The 21,007-nt window shown below is 41.2% G+C and overlaps 3 protein-coding genes and 1 pseudogene across 3 annotated transcripts; 2 read left to right on the top strand and 2 right to left on the bottom strand.

Moving 5' to 3' along the window:
* Positions 1 to 3,308: 3,308 nt before the first annotated feature.
* LOC126793927 (uncharacterized) lies at positions 3,309 to 4,513 on the bottom strand. The gene is made up of 4 exons (XM_050520559.1): positions 4,144 to 4,513; positions 3,553 to 3,782; positions 3,412 to 3,463; positions 3,309 to 3,350 (listed from the first exon to the last, which is right to left on the bottom strand). Exons 1-4 carry the CDS (start codon positions 4,483 to 4,485, stop codon positions 3,309 to 3,311), a joined length of 666 nt encoding a protein of 221 aa, XP_050376516.1. The 5' UTR covers positions 4,486 to 4,513.
* A 1,690-nt stretch (positions 4,514 to 6,203) lies between these two features.
* LOC126793926 (remorin 4.2) lies at positions 6,204 to 7,646 on the top strand. Its single transcript, XM_050520558.1, has 5 exons — positions 6,204 to 6,334; positions 6,555 to 6,820; positions 6,889 to 7,153; positions 7,246 to 7,327; positions 7,420 to 7,646. Exons 2-5 carry the CDS (start codon positions 6,604 to 6,606, stop codon positions 7,618 to 7,620), a joined length of 765 nt encoding a protein of 254 aa, XP_050376515.1. The 5' UTR covers positions 6,204 to 6,334; positions 6,555 to 6,603; the 3' UTR covers positions 7,621 to 7,646.
* Positions 7,647 to 9,678: 2,032 nt separating this feature from the next.
* On the top strand, positions 9,679 to 11,882 carry LOC126795934 (transcription factor PIF7). The gene is made up of 6 exons (XM_050522666.1): positions 9,679 to 9,828; positions 10,323 to 10,755; positions 10,857 to 10,964; positions 11,061 to 11,126; positions 11,216 to 11,626; positions 11,749 to 11,882. The coding sequence occupies exons 1-6, from the start codon at positions 9,773 to 9,775 to the stop codon at positions 11,851 to 11,853; spliced, it is 1,179 nt and encodes a 392-aa protein (XP_050378623.1). The 5' UTR covers positions 9,679 to 9,772; the 3' UTR covers positions 11,854 to 11,882.
* A 681-nt stretch (positions 11,883 to 12,563) lies between these two features.
* Positions 12,564 to 13,455, bottom strand: LOC126793925 (NADPH-dependent aldehyde reductase 1, chloroplastic-like; annotated as a pseudogene).
* Between the last annotated feature and the right edge of the window lie 7,552 nt (positions 13,456 to 21,007).

The raw sequence follows: 21,007 nt of genomic DNA, 5'->3' as shown, positions 1-21,007 counted from the left end.
AACCGACCTCGAAGAACAATTCCGTCCGATCTTAACAGTAATGACCTCCAAGGAACTAGTCCAAGACAAGAGCAAAGAAGAAGAAGAAGCTGATGACGACAATGAGCCGCGGCCGCTGCGGTGAAAGCCGTCCTCAGAGGATCACTTATGTATTCGTCGAAGGTCAAGCTGGAGGGCATAGCTCGTCTGATAAAGATCAAGAAGAGCGAATATTGTGATTGAAAGGAACACCAACACCAATGAGCATCTAATTGAGGCCGACCTAGAGTGAATTATGGAGGAGACGACTATGCGAGAGCTTCTCGAAATCTTCGATTCGATTCGGACCGCGCTCGATTCCAATATATCACTCGTGTCAAACTTGTCTGCTCTGTCGCTGGGATATGCATTAACTTTTGTTTTGTTGTAGTTGTTGGTTGGAGATATGCATTAAGACGTGTTCCCGACTTCAGAGTCTTTCCAAATAATGTTCTTGAATGGGAAGGACTTGTCGGAGGTTGGTTGCCACGGCGGCGTTTGCTTCTCCTCAGCCATTGTTCACACTTTCATGAAGAGTGTGTGAAATACTAAATCACCCTTTGCAAAATAAATAATGGCAAAAATGATTGACGGCAGTCTAGATGGTATGCACTAAAAATATGTCAGATGTTAAATCTCAGACACTATTGTGATGTTTGCAAAAGTAAATTCACTTTTATTCTTAGTAATTCATACCTCAAGGTTCAAAAAAACGCTAGGCGGTTAAGTGGATAGTCACCGCCAAACGCCTAGACGGCGATTAAGCGGTTTTTAAATATGTAACGGTTTTAAATTATTACATATTTATTTATTTTTATACATGTATTTAATACTATTTATATGATTAAAAATATATAATGAGTAAAAAAGTGTTCAATATTAATGTTCAAAAATCAAAATAGTCTCAATTCATCTGAAGTTCATACCATAATATTAGAAATTTAGAACAAAAGGTAAATATTTTTTTACAATCACAAATAGTCTAACCCCCAAATCCAAAAAAAATGAGATTTAAAAAAAAATTAAAAGTCAAACTGCCTAGATGGCCGCTTAATCACCCGATTGTCATAAACAACCGAATAGCCTAAAAACGCAACGGTGACCCACCGCCTAGCACATAGGCGCTACCTAGACGGCCTATGCGGCTGTTTTTTAGAACATTGCATGTACTATTTTAAAATTTTTGCCTTGAGGAAAATTTATCTTGAAAGTGAAAGCACAAGGGCACACGTTACTGAAGAAAAAAAGACAGTTCAAAGTAATAAACTGAAATTTATCCTTTAGTTTGGGACGATGGTTCACATAACAAAACTAGAATCATGTCTACACGACTACACATACTACTGTGATTGAAAACACAAACTTTGTACACCCGGCAATGCTTGATCAGATATAATATCACTGAACTCTAACAAATTTGAACATTCATCTCAACCCAAACAACTACCGCTCAAAGAATAACTAGTTACATTCATCACTACATGTTCAGATACATAGAAAGATAGTCTTTTACTTCGAACTCTTTCCATTCGGTCGGAGCAGCTCCCTCTTCATTGATTATCTCCAACTTTGCTACATTTGCCAATTTTCCTAATTCCCATGATTGCACACTGCCTGCATATCAGCCCTCTCTCTTCCTTGATCCCACTAAACACAACTCCTCGTTGTTCATAACCTTTTGCAAGTGAGCGTATGGATTTCACAAACTTATTAATAACATTGATGATCTGTGTCTCCACTTCATTATTCCAGCACTCTACCATGCATGGATAAGTCATACCGCATGATGGATGATGATGGAGGACGAAAAACGCTTCCACAATTCTTGTGGTGAACGGCATTAATGGATGAAGAGATCGCACTCCAGTCAAGGCATAGCCAAAGATTGTGTTTCACAGGTTCTCTCAGCTGCAAACTTTGGATCACCACCACCAAAGTAAGGCTTGATGGTTTCGATGATAAATCACACAACTATATACAATTTGGCTGTATTTAGACAGCTTATAGGACTCGAATGATGAAACAGTTTTATTGATTGCTTTTGTTAAGTCTCAGCTCCTACTGTGCGATTATTCTTGATATTGGAGCCTCTTCCAACTCCTCATTCATCTTTGTAGAATCCACATGATTTGCTAAAGAGTAGGCACTCCCAGGAACAGTGACTAAGAGTTCGTCATCACTCAAATTCACCTCTGCCTCCAGATCCCCCTGGTCCTATAATCAGGTAATGTGACATCAAATTGCAATCAATGAGCTCCAACACAAACATATTTCATATTCAGACCAAGAATTTAATCCCTGCTCCTTTGGAGCTGAAGTGAAAAAGGAAGACAGGTCGCAAATTTCTTGGGTGTTCCACAAACCTAATGAAGCTACAGAAGAATCAAAACTTAAGGACATATCATCTATGCTATGGAAGACTGATCACACTAGCCACCTATAATTCTTCAGAAACAGGGATTACTAGTTAGAGAACTATTTTCTTCTAAAGTGAGGAGATTCTTTATCATCTATGCTATGGAAGTTTTAACACAAATTGGGAATGCACATATCCATTTTTTAAGATTCACAGGACAGGTCTGGCCAGGTCAAACTGGAGTAATAAACAAGAGAACTTGGATCCTAAAGGTACAAAAAAACGATTTTGACAATATACCTACACAGCCCGTCATTTTTTGAAAGGCGATTGACTCTATTAAAGCAAAGTACTTCAGGAGAATTGGTAACTGCCAAAGAAGCTATTTCAGCGATAATGCAAGTCCCTACTATGTGTTCATGCAGGAGCAGCTTAAACTGGACATTTGCATCTGGCCGTATCGAAAGGCAAGAGATAAGGACAATATTTGGAAACAGAAAAGAGACTACTACTTCCCAAACATACCATCAGATTGATCTCTGTGCCTTTGTGTTCCATGTCACTCATGATTGCTTTCAGCTGTTTCTTAGCCTTGCTCCTTGTTGACCGCCGATCAGCACATTGTGCTCTAGTAACATCAGCATGACAGGCCACACACAGAGTCCTCATGTTCTCTAGCCTGCATTCACCTACAAAATATTTGGATGAAATTAGAAATTAAGACCTTAAGTTCAAAGCATGCAAAATGTAGAAGATAGATTAGCATGCTGTAAGCCTGGGAGGACAAATTTGAAATTTATACTTGCAGGGGAACGTTAGAATGCAACATATACACTTTGATCATGTAGATACTCTATAATGAAGCTTTTTGTGTGTGTCTGTAACTCTGTATAAAATAATGACGAAGCTAGAGATTATTGTAAAAACTAGCACTCTAACTCCCCACAACTGCATTATAATGCTGACTCAATGCAGCCTACGGGCACATTATCATCAGTCAAAATCCTAAAGCAATCAATAAGAATTGAAAGGCATACCTGTACAGTCTTTCCAAGACCCATTTCGTCTGCAATGAGACACCGTCCACCCCTTTGCAAACCAAATCTAACACCCTCAAGCTGGAAAGGCAAGAGCGAATCCAATAGCTTCTTTGGAAGTTTCCCAATCAACTCATCAACCTTATCCTGTGACAAGTGTTCTGGCCTGCACGGCACCCACTTCCCTGTGATATACCTGTGATATACGACTCTGAGAACCTCTTGACAACATTGAAAGTAGTCCAAGGTATCTCTTCAACATCAATACCCTTGTTGCTCTTCAAACATCTCACAACTTGCTTGCACTCACTCAGCTTATAAACACCGGCCTTCCCACCCCCGTCATTCTGCGTGTAGTGGGATGGCATCACCTAAGACAAATGCACAAAAAATCTCAAACACAAAACTCTTAACTACTTAATACGACACAGTTGAATATTATAACATTCAGTGACTATCTAAAAGACTAAAACAAGTCCAATCAATAGTTAAAACTGAGCCCTTTACGCAACAGAATCACCAAAAATCTACAGAATTGAAATGTAAATTCCTTCATCACCACCCAAACAAAACAAAACAAAATCCACAAAAACATTTACATTTTCATATTCCAAGAAACTCAAGCACATACTGGCCTTTATAAAATACAAAACCAAACAATCACACTAGTAAAGACTCAATCTTTAGGTCAATTTCAGAATCAAAATTCACAAAACGCGAAAACCCACTCACACTAGCCAAGCAATCACTCAATCTCCTTAAGCACTCTTCCTGCCCCGGAAATGCGAACCCTTGAATTCCGACGGGGGTGGCCGAGAACGAGTCCGGCGAGCAGATTTCGAGCCGGACCCGGAACATCTGGTTCTCCAAAACCGGGTCGGCCAGTGAAATTTCGGGTCTTGAAGCATCGCGGGTGCGGCGAATTGAGGTGGGTTTGAGGTCCGGAGAGAGCTTCCGGCACTTGAAAAGCGACCACGGGTCGGCGGAGGACGATTCGGCCAAGGCTTTGCGTTTTGCTAGGGCTGCTAATCGATTCGCTTCGGCTCGCTTTCGTTGTTCTTCGGTGATTTCCATTTTTAGGGTTTTTCAAAAGGGGGCTGAATTGCGCGGGAAAATGGAACAGAAGAGAGAAATAGATGCCATCATTTCCCTGTGTTCGTTTTATATCATGTAACAAGGAACATCGTTGTGATCCATATAGGGGTAGCATTGTCTTTTCAGTTATTTTACGGAACGGATTGGCTCGTATTCGACTTAGATTCGGCCATCTCTGGCGCGTTTCCTGGCGTATTTTGGGTCAAAATATATTCTACGCTTAAATTCACTTCGAATCACGTCGAATAGACTCCTCCGGTGCACTTTAACTGCCGGAGATACTTGTGAAAAGACAATTATACCCCTGAGTGTTGGGCCAATACCTGCCGAGCTTAGTGTTAGTTCGATCTACAGCCAGTAAATAAGTTGGTAGGGTAGTCACGTGCCTTTTTTATGCGAGGTTTTTTTATTTTACTTTTTTACCATGTCATTGTAATTTTCTGAAAAATTAAATTCTTTTTTTTAATTACCAGAAACCACACGATTTTTTACCACCATGTACAAAGTGAAATTTACCTTCATTCGACATCATTGGCACTTAGGGTTTAGGGTGTTAAAGCCTAGAGAGTGGCAAATTAAGATTCTATGCATCATATTATATCATTAATTCATTATTGAGCTTAACTCACTTGTCTAATCTCTCATTATATAATATTAGGAATATCTAATCATGTGCATCACAAAGTTCGTGTGATCAATTTCTCTTTGAATAGTTAGTTATATAAAGTGTTTTTGGTTACAAAATTAGTTGTGATTTAATTCATAGACTAGCGCTATAGGAGTCAAATAACAACTTGGAATTACCGACTGATGAAGATAATTGTAGATTGCCAAAGTGCCTTCTCAACTCAACAATTATGGATTGAGCTTTCTGCCAATAAGCCAATTCATGAAAACCTCAAACCAAGTAAACCCAGATGCCTCTCAATCTTAAACAATCAAGTAACCAAATTTACCTTATTGGCCTTGTCCAAAACTAATTAAGCAAAACCAACAAAACACATATACTGTAGTTCCCAACCTTGCAAGGAATGGGATCATCAGAACTGTAACATCTGGTTTGGATCATATAATCTCTTGCTTGCTCTGGTGGGCCATCAGAATCCATCGTTGTCAAGCTAACTAATATTACATTATTATTACTATATCATTCCCTTCAAAGGGAATAAGGAATAAAGAACAGCAGCACAGAATGTGAATATAGTGATTGATGCTCCATGGTTCCATTTCCATTACCAAACTTGAAGAGCCCTGCTGCATAAAACTTTGACTACTAGAGGAAAGATGGCTTTGTGCTAAACATGGTTTTGATGGAGAAAAAGGCAAGCATGGACTTACAAATGGAAACAACTTGTTAGTTGAGACTTATGAGCATGTGATTGTGAAGTAAAAATCCTTTGCTTCCCTAGCTCTTCAAAGATGTGCATACATCCCAACTGCAAGGCATAATTTCACTTTGCTTGCTTCTGAGTTTATTGTTCATGACCAAATTTGATAAAAGCAGCATTGATCACATCTAAAAACAAGGAAATATATAGATTCTGTCACAGAGTCAGCAAAAGATCAGGTTGTGAAGAAGAGCGTATATGCTTCAATGAAGCAGAAGAGATGAGATGCTTTTAGCTTCCTACCCTCTCCTATGTTGTTGCAGCTTACAAAGCCATAAATTTCCAGAACACATTAGTCTACTTGGTTTCTCCTACAAAAAGTGGTTCCTGCTTCTGCTTCTACATATTGTCAATATCGGCAAAATCTTGGAAACACAGCAGCAAGGATCAGATATCCCATTAAAGAAAGAAGCCTTCATTTCAACAACCAGTGATTTTAGGTAATACTGTAATACTGCTGCATACTTTATCTTCTTTTTTTTTAATTTAAACTTTATGATTTATCAAGGTTGTTGGACATGGATCAGTGAGTTAACGTTTTAGTTAAAAATAAAAAGTAGCTTCTCTTGTATAGTTGATCCATACATTGAACAAAGAGGACCGACATAGTCACATAAATTCTCACGAAATTTCAGTGATTAGTCTTGTCCGAATTTGTAGATAACAAGTGAAAAAACTGGCCAAGTAGCCAGTTTCTGAGGAAATAAGTATGGATTATGATTCAAAAGAGAGTGAGTTTGCAACTGCAGTTGCAGCAGCTGCATTTGCCATTCACTCAATGGAACAAGCTGAACTGCAGTATCACAAAGAGAGGAAGAAAAGCCTTGAAATCACAAGGACCAAAACTTTGGCAGATACCACGAATGGGAGGCCAAGTTCTGGGGCAGCAGCTCGGCGATTATCTAACAAAGGAGCAAATACTGGTGGTAAGTTTAGCTGCACATATTTCATTGTGCTTTTCTTTTCTTCTTTTTTTTTGTATTCTGTTTTATAGTGAACTGGTCTCTTAGAATAAGCAGATTGTATCTAATAGGTGGAGCTTCAATGAAAATGCCAATGGGGCAGGACCAAAGAGCATTGGATTTGCAGAGTGTTTTTCCATCTAGGTATCCGAATCATGGAAATTCTACAACTGCAAGGCCTTCAAATCCTGCAGACGGAAATCAAAACCGAAAGGGAAATTCAAAAGGACATGGTAATGCAGTGGAAACCAAAGCAGATGCTTGGGAGAAAGCTGAGATGAAGAAGATTCAGAATCGGTAAGGGCTAGAAAATGAACATAAGGTTGCTTTGTTTATAGACTTGAGAAATATTCAGCCTCTTATTTCCGTGGCAAAACCATCATATGTAGGTATGAAAAAGTGAAAGCTGCAATTCTTGCTTGGGAAAATGAGAAGAAGATGCAAGTGAAAATAAAGATGGAGAGTAGAAAGGTATTGTTTTAATTTCATTATGGTCTTCTTCAGATTAACCATGTGAAGAGCAATGATAGCAATCATTTGAATGATTCACTGTTTAACTTCAGAGAGAAATGGAGCAAAGAAGAGCAAGAAACATGCAACACTACCAAGTTAAGCAAGAAAGGATTGACCAAATAGCAGGTGGAGCAAGGGCACAAGTGGAAGCGAAAAGAAGAAATGAAGAATCCAAGGTTAGAGAGAAGGCGAAAAGGATTAGAGCAACTGGCAAAGTTCCTGTTACATGCTTCTGCTTCACTTGTTACTAGTCAGAACTCAGAAGATGGAAACACTAAAGGAATTACTGATACAGTTGGTTTAATTGTGACTGATGTAAATAATGGATGGAAGAAAACTATGTATTATGTCAGTATATCATATTGTAACAATACATTTGTGTCATCTCTAAACAGAAGATCCTATAATCACATCATTATATGAACTCCTTGTGCAGCTACTCTTGAATTAACGCATAAATAGACATATTTGTTTTGGTTAATGGTGTAGAGAATTGACATGACGACTTCCATATGTATGAACAAAGAGTATAATAAGGTGCAAGATGTTGAGTTAGATTTGGATATGGATATTTAGAAATGTCAATAAGTTTTTCCCTCATTCTGAGGGCAAGGGCACAATAACTGGAAAATAAATGAAATTACTCCACAACATACATCAGCCAAAAATGACACTCTAAATCGATTGCTGATGTACGACAGGGAAAATATCGAGAACAAATCCAACCAGAGGCAATATTGTTTGTGAAGATCAGATCATGCTAGAAGGCAGTTGCCTTCAACCACGCGCATAAGTAATGACTGTAATACTTAAGCAAGACTATAGTGGACCTTCTTACCCAGCCTAGATTGTCATTACCTGTAGGTACACGCCCACAAAGATCACAATCGATCACAACTTCACAAGCTTGTTCCTTTAACAAAAGCTTGAAGACAAGTATGAGGTTACATTGTTCCTGGAGATGGAGCAAAGTGACCCCAGCTGCCATGCTTGCCTTGGACATTAGACTTAAAATGACCCCATTTTGTCAAGGCGGTAACCATATAGGAAAACGCATACTAAACTAACAATTACGACATACACTTACATTATAGACAGGATAGCAGCTAGTCAGCTAGCAGCAGATAGTGAAAGACTACTGATATATTTATATAAGGAGAATAGAAAAACTCAAAAAAGTCATTGCATGTCAAACCTCTTAAATAACTACTTATTAGCTAACCGGAGACATATTAACAAGAAACTGCACCATATGCAAGATTCTCATGTTTTTCTTCGTAGGAATGATGAAACTTCTGTCATCTGAACTCTCCCAGAAATTAACTTTGTAGGTGTAGTATTTACTTGCTAGGAAATAGTTTCATTGCTCCAATGAGAAAAACTGCTTATGGCTGAAACTTCAAGTGTTGTAAATAGGACCATACTAGTTTTGGTCCATGCTCGTCACCACGTGGTGCGATAGGGTTCCTCTGCGAGTGGACTGCAGATGCAGGGGATTCCTCATCTAATGCCAGGTTTGATTGAAGTTGACAACTCTCTGTACCAAAATCATTGATGCACAGAGCTGGCTATTATTGATTCTGTGCCAAAATAGAACAAAAATAAACTCAGTGAGATATCTATATGATATCTACAAGTGGGGGAAAGAGTGAGAGGGGGGTGTCAAATAGTCACTGATTCAATATGCCGACTAAAACATGCCTATCTCTCAAAGTTAATGTGTTCAAAACTTGGATGATGCATATGATTTAGGTCAACCAAACGTGAAGTTGTCTTCAAGTGGAGTGTGAAGGCAATTGGCCGCGTACTACACAAAATATGGAACATTTTTTCGTATATATTCTTTTTTAGGTCTGAGTTTTTGTAAAACTAACTAGAGGGATAAAGCAAGTTTGAATCATGTAGTGTTGGTCAGCCCAAACCATACCCTAGAACCCATTTCGGAAGAACTCCCAACTAAGCATTTCGGATGAATCATCTATTATAAGAATGTGTGTGACACGTATGGAGAATTTTGCAGAAAATGAGATCATCAAGATCCTTGAATTGATATATGTTGGGAAAGCTATAGGGGAAATGTTAATGATAGAGCCAATACATATCCAATTCGTCTCCCCAGCTTGGCTTGTTTTGGCTACCACATGTTTTGTGTAAAATCTCCATCAAAGCAATATAGTGTGACACTGACTACACAAAACAATTAATGTAAAGGGACCATAAGACACAGAAATCATTTATAAGAGACCCCAAAATCAATCCCAAACTCTCATTCAGAACCAAGAAAATTTTATATATCAGTGAGTAAATATAGTTCAGTACTGTTGGAATAATCTAAGCCAGACAAGAACTAGTCGAAGAAGCTGAAGAGAGAAATAGATCCTCTTGATCTGTCAACTATATAATATGCAGCAGCAGCAGCAGCATCCGAGCAACCCCAGCATCACTCATTTAGTCCCCTTGTAAGCGCCATATCTACTCATCCTATAATGCACATATATACAGTACTTTTACCTTTCATTATCAACTTCAGTTCTCACTTCTCAGCTTAATTTGTTTCCTTTATGGAGTCTGGAATTTGGAGCATCCCTGATCCATCCGATTTGTATTCGTCATTTCTCGTTCGTATTTTTCTGCTTCTTTGTCAAGAGACTATATGTATAGTTGTATACACCCTAGTTAATGATCATCGGATTCATGGGGATCCCAATGATCATAAAATCACCAGAAGTAAGAACAAATACTAGTTCTTCTACCTAGTTTCCATTCATGGTTTTCTTCTTTGCTGGTACTAACAGTTTTCATCGTTTTTATTATATAAACCTTTGGATCGATGTGATTCAACTGGTTTTCTCCTTTGCTGGTACTCACTAAAACAGCTTTCGTCGTTTTCATTATTTCTACTTTTTGACATTTTTCTATCTGAAAAAATTGAGACAAATATTTGCAAGTACAGGTCTAATTATGACGTTACTCATGAGCTCAAACTGGAAAATGGTCATTTGGCAATTCATGGGCTTGGTGGGCTTGTTCCCACTGCCCCGGCAAGGACCACCTGGAGCAATAGGGCTTGTGACACACTGGAATCAATCGTCCATCAAGCTACATGCCACCAAGTACCTGAAGCAAATTTAAGCTCAATGGTTGCACCCTCCTGTGGAACACGGACTGACGATTACGGCCAGCCAATGGCAAACGGTTGGATCAGGAAACATACCCGATCGGATTCCGACTATCATGGAAAAAATGTTAGTAGTACTAGTACTACTAGCAATGTTCATGAAGAACCAACCGAGTACCATATGCACAATGAAACAACTCTGAACACATGGACTTCTTTTGGATCGACTAAGACCAAAAGCAACGACGATGATTTCACTTGTCATGAGGTATTGGTAACTATATTTTTTGTATTTCATACTTTTTAATTGGTAAATCTTATGTTGAATATGTATCGATCAGTAGACACTAAATTATATCTCCTAATCAGGAAAACCAGGATGTGGGTGGAGAGACCACAAAAGACCATGAATCAGGCCGTTCACGATCACGGTCACGACCACGGCGAATTGCTGCCATCCATAATCAGTCAGAGAGGGTATCGATCTTACTTTTTATACCATGCTACTTATAATTTGGGCGTCTAAAAATAAAGTATGTACTGATGCTAATCAAAATAGTACTTTTGTTGTAGAAACGAAGAGATCGAATCAATCAGAAAATGAAAGATCTACAGAGGTTGGTACCTAATGCCAATAAGGTGAGAGAAGAGTCTTGAGAATTACTAAGAGTCCAACTACGCTTAATTTGGGTGGTTTCTAATTCTAGCTACTTGCTACAATATTACAGACCGATAAAGCTTCAATGCTTGACGAAGTGATCAGATACTTGGAATTACTTCAAGCACAAGTTCAAATGATGCATAGCATGAGAAATAATATGCAGCCTCACATGAATATGATGATGCCTTCAGGAATGCAGCAGCAACAGCAGCAACAGCATCTTCATCAAATGTCAGTCCTAGCGCGCATGGGAATGACTCCGGCTGTTCCTGGAGCGATAGGAATGGGAATGGTTAATGTAGGCAACATGGCAAGAATGTCTCCCCATCAATCTGTACAGCAGCCGCTCATTCATCCTACTCCTGCATCATTTCTTCCACCCTTTATGGTGCCTCAAATGATGCCACCAAACCCTGAACCTGCTACTAATTGTGGTTCAGACTCTTTTGCTGATCCATATTGTGCCTTCCTTGCACAAGTACGTTTGATAACTTTATCAACTTTGAACACCGACTTCTAAAGTGAACAAAAATACCATTTATGTTTAGGGTGAAGTTTTTTTTTTTTTTTCATCCAACTTGAATCATGGTTGATTTGCAGCAGCAATCAATGAATATGGACCTGTTCAACAAGATGGCAGCCGTGTTTCGTCAACAAGTCAATCATCAATCGGCAGGAAGCAGCCAATCACAGTCGAAACATTAAGAAGAAGAAGCAGAAGTAGAAGAAGAAGAGAATAAGAACAAGTGATTGCCTTGCCCTAGTTGGTGGTATAAGCTGTGACTTTGAACAATATCTCTGTTGCCATGACTAATAAGTCTTTCCATATTGTATTTTATTTCCCCTGCATATATTAATCTGTTTGCAAACTTAGAAAACCATACATATATACTGTTATACATTATTGGAACTAAAAGATCTGAGCAATCTGAAACAACGTACAACAAGGGGAAAATTATTGATCAACAACTATTATGATCAAATTGATGACCATAACATGCAACGTCTAACTTATTGTTTATCATGCTGTTGGATTTTTCAGTCATCCTCTTGATTTTCAAGTTTAGTTTTACATACAAAACAACTGTCGTCTGAAACAAAGTCACACGGCAGTTTTTGGCCGTCGTCTGTGCAATTTTTGTAGTATTACAGTTCTGATACGTACTAAAAAGCATGATTAGTCTTTTTTAGATGTAACAGAGAATAGCTTCATTTAGCATAAACAAGTTCTTTCCCAGAGTTTAGTGGCAGTAAGTACTGCATATTACTTGAAGTAGAACTACATCATATTAAACAGAAACCAACCATTAGTCTACATCAAGTCTTAGCCTTGTTTAAAGAAAACAACAGTAGCTAATACATTAGGACATGAAAGAGTGAAACACCACCGGCCCAAAGACTCCTTCACAAACCCATCACGAATTTTCTACAACTCCACCATTAGGTGGATCACTTGGCCAGTTATATAATTAAGAAGATAGAGAAAGCGTTGGAAGAAAGGAAAACGTAGGATGCATGTGCAACCTCACAGGGCTGCCCAGCTCGCTGCATGTATTGGCACTTCAGAGCCAAAGTTTGCAGTTTCCTCGATTTTCATCGAAAGAAGCTGGAATCAACGGGGTTCATATTGGTCCAGCAGCTATACTATTCGATTTGGATGCCTTTGTTCACGAATGCCACAACCAAGCAGCTTCTGGTTTCCCTAGCTTGTACGCATTAGTTGATGCATGTTGAGCAAATTATGCAGTGCAGCTGCCTTTTCTCATGTGCTTCAAAGAATGTCTGGTCATGAAAAATTAAGAAAAGATATATATTGGTTCTGAACACCACCCATTTAAGACGAGACTCATCAATCTCGATCTGTCACCGAGCGAGTTGTCCTTGTATGCTCGACTGACTGCATCATTGACTAGAATGTTAATGCACCCACCCATATGCTTTTGCCACAGCCCTCTTGAAATTCTCATTATCAAAACAAAGATCGACCAGCTGCAACTGAAATGGGATCCTTGGAATCAGGAGTTTTCACCTGCTTGATTGTAAGTTGGTTGTTTTCAAATTTCACTACTCACAAGCAACATAATATATACAATATATTCTTCCACCTGCTTAATTAAACGTAGGGTACCACTATATTACATCTTCTGTGCATGCCTGTAGAAGACTCCACCAAATCCATATATACTTGTTTAGTTTGTAGCAATCACTTGTCGATCGACTTATGTATATAATATATGTCGAGTTCCTAGATAAGCAATTGCTTCCTGCTTTGGTATTACACTAATTAACATTTTCTTACTTGTTCATAGGAAAAAGAAAAGAGAGAAAAAAAACTACCTTAATTAGTAGTCTTTTTAAAGAGATATCCTATCCCCAGCTGCTTTGCTTAAACAAATTAAACTCCTTCCCTATAAAAGCCCTCATCACCAACACCAAAATTTCTCACATCCCCACCAAATCAAACTCCACACTACCAAAAGGAAACCCATTGACACAACAACGGTGTCTGAGAGGCACCAATCCAAAAGTGTGTGTGTGTAATTGATTAGGTTCAATACTAGGGTGGCTTATGTGGGTATGATGAATCATGTAACGGGATGTCAAGATTTGAAATGGCTCGTTAAGAGTGTGGAGAAGAAGACCCATATTGTGATGGAAGAGGTGTTTGATTCTGTGGTTATTGCCACTGGCCATTACTCTCAGCTGCCTAGATTGACTTCCATTAATGGTACGGTGATAAATATATATTATGCAACATTTCTAGCTAGTAACATTATCAATATGTTTATTTGCATCTGTTTTCGATCTTGCTCCCATATTTTTTATTTTTCAATACTGTTGATGGTGTTCGGGGATGGATTCATGGAAGAGGAAGCAAAATAACAGTCACATTTACAGGGATCCCAAGCCTTTCTGTAATGAGGTAACGGGCATATATGTATTTCATATATTACATTGCATGTTATTTGTTAATTGATCCATTACTTCTTTCAAGCTCATACTTTTGACGTTCAGTATTTCTTGTTCAAGGTTGTAGTTGTGGTTGGAACTTCACTAAGTGGGCAAGACATATCAATGCAAAGTTTCATCCATGTAATATCCCACATCGGCCAACGGAGAGGGGGTGATGCGTCTTATATGTACATGTCCACCTCTATCTAACGCGAGGCCTTTTGGGGGCTCAATGGCTTCGGAGGAGAGGAGAACTCCGAAGTTAAGCATGCTTGGCCCAGGGCAATCCCAGGATGGGTGACCCGCTGGGAAGGTGCTTCTGAGCTCCCAAAAACAAAACCATGAGGGCTATGCCTAAAGCGGACAATATCGTGTTACGGCGGAGCGGTCTGGGTCGTGACATTTGGTATCAGAGCCACTCTGCCGTGTGGTGCGAGTGTGCCGACGAGGGCGTCGGACTCCCAAGGGGGGTGAATTGTAATATCCCACATCGGCCAACGGAGAGGGGGTGATGCGTCTTATATGTACATGCCCACCTCTATCTAACGCGAGGCCTTTTGGGGGCTCAATGGCTTCGGAGGAGAGGAGAACTCCGAAGTTAAGCATGCTTGGCCCAGGGCAATCCTAGGATGGATGACCCGCTGGGAAGGTGCTTCTGAGCTCCCAAAAACAAAACCATGAGGGCTATGCCCAAAGCGGACAATATCGTGTTACGGCGGAGCGGTCTGGGTCGTAACATTTGGTATCAGAGCCACTCTGCCGTGTGGTGCGAGTGTGCCGACGAGGGCGTCGGACTCCCAAGGGGGGTGAATTGTAATATCCCACATCGGCCAACGGAGAGGGGGTGATGCGTCTTATATGTACATGCCCACCTCTATCTAACGCGAGGCCTTTTGGGGGCTCAATGGCTTCGGAGGAGAGGAGAACTCCGAAGTTAAGCATGTTTGGCCCAGGGCAATCCTAGGATGGATGACCCGCTGGGAAGGTGCTTCTGAGCTCCCAAAAACAAAACCATGAGGGCTATGCCCAAAGCGGACAATATCGTGTTACGGCGGAGCGGTCTGGGTCGTAACATTTGGTATCAGAGCCACTCTGCCGTGTGGTGCGAGTGTGCCGACGAGGGCGTCGGACTCCCAAGGGGGGTGAATTGTAATATCCCACATCGGCCAACGGAGAGGGGGTGATGCGTCTTATATGTACATGCCCACCTCTATCTAACGCGAGGCCTTTTGGGGGCTCAATGGCTTCAGAGGAGAACTCCGAAGTTAAGCATGCTTGGCCCAGGGCAATCCTAGGATGGATGACCCGCTGGGAAGGTGCTTCTGAGCTCCCAAAAACAAAACCATGAGGGCTATGCCCAAAGCGGACAATATCGTGTTACGGCGGAGCGGTCTGGGTCGTGACATTTGGTATCAGAGCCACTCTGCCGTGTGGTGCGAGTGTGCCGACGAGGGCGTCGGACTCCCAAGGGGGGTGAATTGTAATATCCCACATCGGCCAACGGAGAGGGGGTGATGCGTCTTATATGTACATGCCCACCTCTATCTAACGCGAGGCCTTTTGGGGGCTCAATGGCTTCGGAGGAGAGGAGAACTCCGAAGTTAAGCATGCTTGGCCCAGGGCAATCCTAGGATGGGTGACCCGCTGGGAAGGTGCTTCTGAGCTCCCAAAAACAAAACCGTGAGGGCTATGCCCAAAGCGGACAATATCGTGTTACGGCGGAGCGGTCTGGGTCGTGACATTTGGTATCAGAGCCACTCTGCCGTGTGGTGCGAGTGTGCCGACGAGGGCGTCGGACTCCCAAGGGGGGTGAATTGTAATATCCCACATCGGCCAACGGAGAGGGGGTGATGCGTCTTATATGTACATGCCCACCTCTATCTAACGCGAGGCCTTTTGGGGGCTCAATGGCTTCAGAGGAGAACTCCGAAGTTAAGCATGCTTGGCCCAGGGCAATCCTAGGATGGATGACCCGCTGGGAAGGTGCTTCTGAGCTCCCAAAAACAAAACCGTGAGGGCTATGCCCAAAACGGACAATATCGTGTTACGGCGGAGCGGTCTGGGTCGTGACATAAATGTAATAACCCGATTTTTCGGGACGAGTCATTATACTTTTTCTAAGTTGTAAGTTTTCAAAAATTTTAAAGTGTGTTCGTTTCTTTTATAAACGTCGGAAATCGACAACGAAAACGTAATCGGAACGTTTAATTCGAAAAACGTTACGTTTCCGAAAGTATTTATCGACTTTTATTTCCGTCGCTCGGTTGCGAAAACTTTCTTCACGAAAGTTGTAGAGCTCGTCGATACGAGTTCGGGAGTATGTGACATGTTCGAATCGGACGTCGGAGGTAAAAGTTATTAACGTCGGAAGTTAGTTTCCGATTTTTGAAACGAGTATAAATAGAAACTTTTCAGATTAGGGTTTCCATTATTGGAAACCCTTTTCTCTCTCCTTCTCCCCGCCGCTCTCTCCCTTTCTCTCTTCTCTCTTCTCTCTTCCCCCTTCCCTCTCTCGGCTTCCTTCCTCTCCCTCTCGACCCCGAGCACTCTCCCTCTCTCGGTTCTCTCCTTCTCTTTCTCCTTCTCCCCGAGTCTCACCCTCTCGCCGATTCTCTCCTCCCATCTCCCTCTCGACCCGAGCTCCCTCCTTCTCTCTCTCCCTTCCGACAGACCTCTCCCCGATCTTCGCCACACACGGCCTCATCTCCGCTCGCATCGACCACGCCGGTCTCCCTAACATCACCAACGAAGAAATCGAAGCCTCCACGGTTTTAACTAGGTATGAATTGATGGATTTGATGTTTGTGTGTGTTGTTTGATGATTTGGGAGTGATTGGGAGATTAGGGATTCGAATTGGAGAGATTGGGGGAGAAATCGGCAGTGAAGGAGGGTGGGAGATACCGCCGCCTAGAGGCGGCGCGTGAGGAGAATAGGGGTGGCCTAGGGGTAGGCGGAGGCCGTAGGAAGATAGAGGAGGAGGAGGGGGAGGGTTTAGGCAGGGCGGTGGCATCACACGCGCCTTGGTTGGCGACGGCGCGTGGGCCCCACGCGTGGCCCGCCGGAGGTGGCGCGTGTGCCACACGCGCCGCCACGTGCGGCGGTGGGAACAGTTTTGACAGAAGGGTATTTTGGTAATTTACTGTGTACGGTAAATGTAAATGTAATTTTTATTTACTACGGTAAATGTAATTAAATTTTACCTTCGGTAAATGTAATTATAAATTACTTTCAGTAAATGTAAAAAGTAATTTGTAAAAGGGTAATTTAGTAAATTTTATTTACTGAGTTTGTATTTACATTTAAATCGTACGTATACGTACAGAAATACGTATTAATATTTATACGTACATAAATACGTATTAATATTTATACGTACAGAAATACGTATATAGTATTTATACGTACAGAAATACGTATATAGTATTTATACGTATAGAAATACGTATTAATATTTATACGTACAGAAATACGCATATAGTATTTATACGTACAGCAATACGTATATAAATCGTATATTTGTACAGTAACCATGAATAGTAACAGTGAACAGTAACACTGAACAGTAATTTCGTAAAACCGAAAATTGCTGAACAGTAACCGATTATTACTGTTTCGGCATTTAAAGGTTACGAAACGATTCTAAATTCTTTTCTTATCTTTTCAAGGTGATCGTTAAATCGAGGAAAGAAATTATCATCGGGAATTGTGGAATTATGCTCGAGTCATTAAGGTGAGTAAAATCTCACTGAATTACGAATCTACCCTCGTGGTGATTCAACATTTTTGCAAGTGTGTTTATCAAATGAATTACAACATGTATATAATTTAGTGGACTACATATATACAGTATAATGGTAATAAGTACATATATATATATAGTTCATTAAATTACGTACTGTTATTAATTCATTAAAAATAGTCATTTCGATGACAGAAGTTTGTGAATTGAGCATGTGTGGTGAAATATGACATGTATAAGATATAGTGGACTATATATATATTGTATAAATGGTAAATAAGTACGAATATATATAGTTTGCTATATATTATACTGTTATGATTTTATTGAGATTATATTGAGCATGTGAAATGAATTGTACAATATGATGTGAGATTATTGTACGTGATTTTAACATTGAGATTGTTAAAATGTGAATTGTCTTCGACCTGATTTTTTGGTACAATATGATGTGAGATTATTGTACGTGTTTGGCAAGTCGAAACCTAGCCTTTGGCCGGGCGAAAGTTACGATACAGTTAGAGCTCTAGTCTGTCTGCCTTAGTACTGCATGTGAGGTAACGGGTGGTTATCTGCTCATGGGTACTCAGTTATTTTGGATGTTAGGTAGCGGGTGGCTATCCAATATCAGCGGTGTATTACGAGAGGGGTAACAGATGTGTACCAGCGTTCTTGGTACCCGTATTATAAATGCATTGGGTAACCAGAAGGGTTACTTAATTTCCTCATGAGCGTTTTATTTCATATTTCTTTGGGTCAACCAGATGGGCTGACTATTGACTCATGAGGGCATTTATATTTGTTGTTTTGTGATCTTTCGTATATATTGATATGCGAACTGTATTGTGATTTTACTCATACGAGCTATAAGCTTACCGGGTTTGTGTTTACAATCCCGGTGCACCAATTCGATGGTGTAAGGGATAATTCTGCAGGTGCTGATTAGTGAGGTTGAGTGACGACTACAGAGGCTCGAAGTCGTTCGTATCCTACTTGTGGTGAGGTTTTAGCGTGGATTTGTGTGTGAGAAGTTGTGTAATTTCATTTGTGAGTGATTTGTGAGGATTATTACATTTCCATTTTATGTATGGATTATAATTTGGGTTGTAATAATTGGTTGTCTGAGTTGTGTTGAGAACTCGGAATTGATCCGTTGTTACACTTTAATGATTTCGATTTATTTGAGATTATTTTGTGTTTAACGACTTTAGAATTTGAGTTTTTAAGCTCGAAATTTTAGGGTCGTTACAGTTGGTATCAGAGCCAGGTTGCGTATTTGGCGATTATCAATACCATCCGGGAGCGATGATCCGACTGCAGGCGGGCTCCCATCACATACTCCCCGGTATTGATATGTCGTTGGCTACGCGAGAGTGTTTTAGGAGCCATACCTAATGGTTTGGTCCTCCGAGAAGTATCGTGATGATACTTCGATGATTCATCTTATCCGGAAATTTCATGTTGATACATATTGAATCTGTTTTAGTTGAATTCGAGATTTCACAAGTATTGACTAAGTGTTTCGTTGTTTGAAGGTGATGAACGCTGATAAGGGCCGAGGACAGGGCCGAGGACGGGCGAGAGGCCGAGGTCGAGGTAGGACCACAGGCCGAGTCCGCAACGTGGAGAACCTTTATGAGGAGGCTGCTCCACAGGTAGAGCAGGTAGGCCGAGGTCGAGGTAGGGCCACAGGTCGAGTCCGCAACGTGGAGAACCTCTATGAGGAGGCTGCTCCGCAGGAGGAGCAGGATGAGCCAGCTCCTGCGGTTAGAGATGACGGTCGAGTATTGAAGCTGATCAAGGATATTAGTGCACTGTCAGCTCCGACCTTTCATGGGGGACTAGATCATATGGTAGCTGACCATTGGATCGAGGGTATGGAGACTTATTTTGAGATAATAGAGTGCACAGAGATTGAGAAGAGAAAGATAGCTACATTCTTTCTCAAGGGTGATGCTCTAGATTGGTGGAAGAGCATGAGACAGACTGTGGATGTGTCTACATTCACATGGGGAGGTTTCACCACCATATTCCGAGAGAAGTATTTTCCAGCCTCAGTACAGGAGGACTTAGAGTTGGAGTTTCTGGCATTGGTACAGGGAGACATGACCATTAGAGAGTATGATGCTCGATTCTCGCAGCTGTATCGGTATGTCAGGCCTATGGGTACGACTGCTTTAGCTCAGAAGTATCTACGTGGGCTGAAACAAGAGTACAAGACCATGATATCAGTCTTTTGCCTGACTTCACGGGAACAGATATTTGAGAGTGCTATGAGTTTGGAGCAAGCAGAGAAGACTCAAGCAGGTGATGTGGGGAACAGAGATGAAAAGGGGAAAGGCAAGGCAGTCTATACAGGCAGCGAGCACTCAGGGCCGAAGGATAGGTCATGGAAGAGGCCAAGACCCCACTATCAGGCCCCGACAAGGGCGCCACCCCTAGCTATCAGAGCAGCACCAGTCATACCATTAGCAGCAGTGAGGTGTTATAGCTGCAATGAGATGGGACATTACGCCTCAGCATGTCCGAAACCGAAGAGAGCAGGCTGCCACAGGTGCGGGCAAGTGGGACACATAGCTCGAGATTGTACCCGACCACTTCCGGGTAGACAGGAACGGCCGCAGAGACAGCTACCAGCGGGCCAAGCTAGAGTGTTCGCAGTGGGTCAGCGAGACACAGGGGTGGAAGGTACATTATCACTTTTTGACTACCTTGCTAGAGTGTTGTTTGATACGGGAGCATCGCATTCATTCATTGCTAGTTCAGTAGTGGAGATGCTAGGATTGATTCCTACACCTCTCGGGGACGCTTTATGTGTCACTTCACCCCTTGGAGTGTCACTTGAGTTAGAGACAATCTGCAAAGCTTGTCCTATATTGATTGGAAGTAGAGAGTTCTCTGCTTCGTTGATTGTGATTCCGGACCACACTTATGATGTGATCTTGGGGATTGATTGGTTGAGACCACAGCATGCTGTGATTGATTGTTTTGACATGGTAGTGTCCTTTCATAGACCTGGAGAACCAGTGTTTCGTTATCGTTGTCTCAAGTCGGATAACGCCATGAGATCAGGAGTTTTAGCACATGTGGAGTTAGTGGATCAGAAAGTATCTGTCGCAGACATTGTGGTAGTATCTGGGTTTAGTGAAGTGTTCCAAGAGATACCG

Source organism: Argentina anserina, chromosome 5 (genome assembly GCF_933775445.1).
Source record: "Argentina anserina chromosome 5, drPotAnse1.1, whole genome shotgun sequence".
In the NCBI taxonomy this organism is placed as follows: domain Eukaryota; kingdom Viridiplantae; phylum Streptophyta; class Magnoliopsida; order Rosales; family Rosaceae; genus Argentina; species Argentina anserina.
Note: the sequence above shows the minus strand (reverse complement) of the source record. Positions and strands in the feature narration are given on the sequence as shown.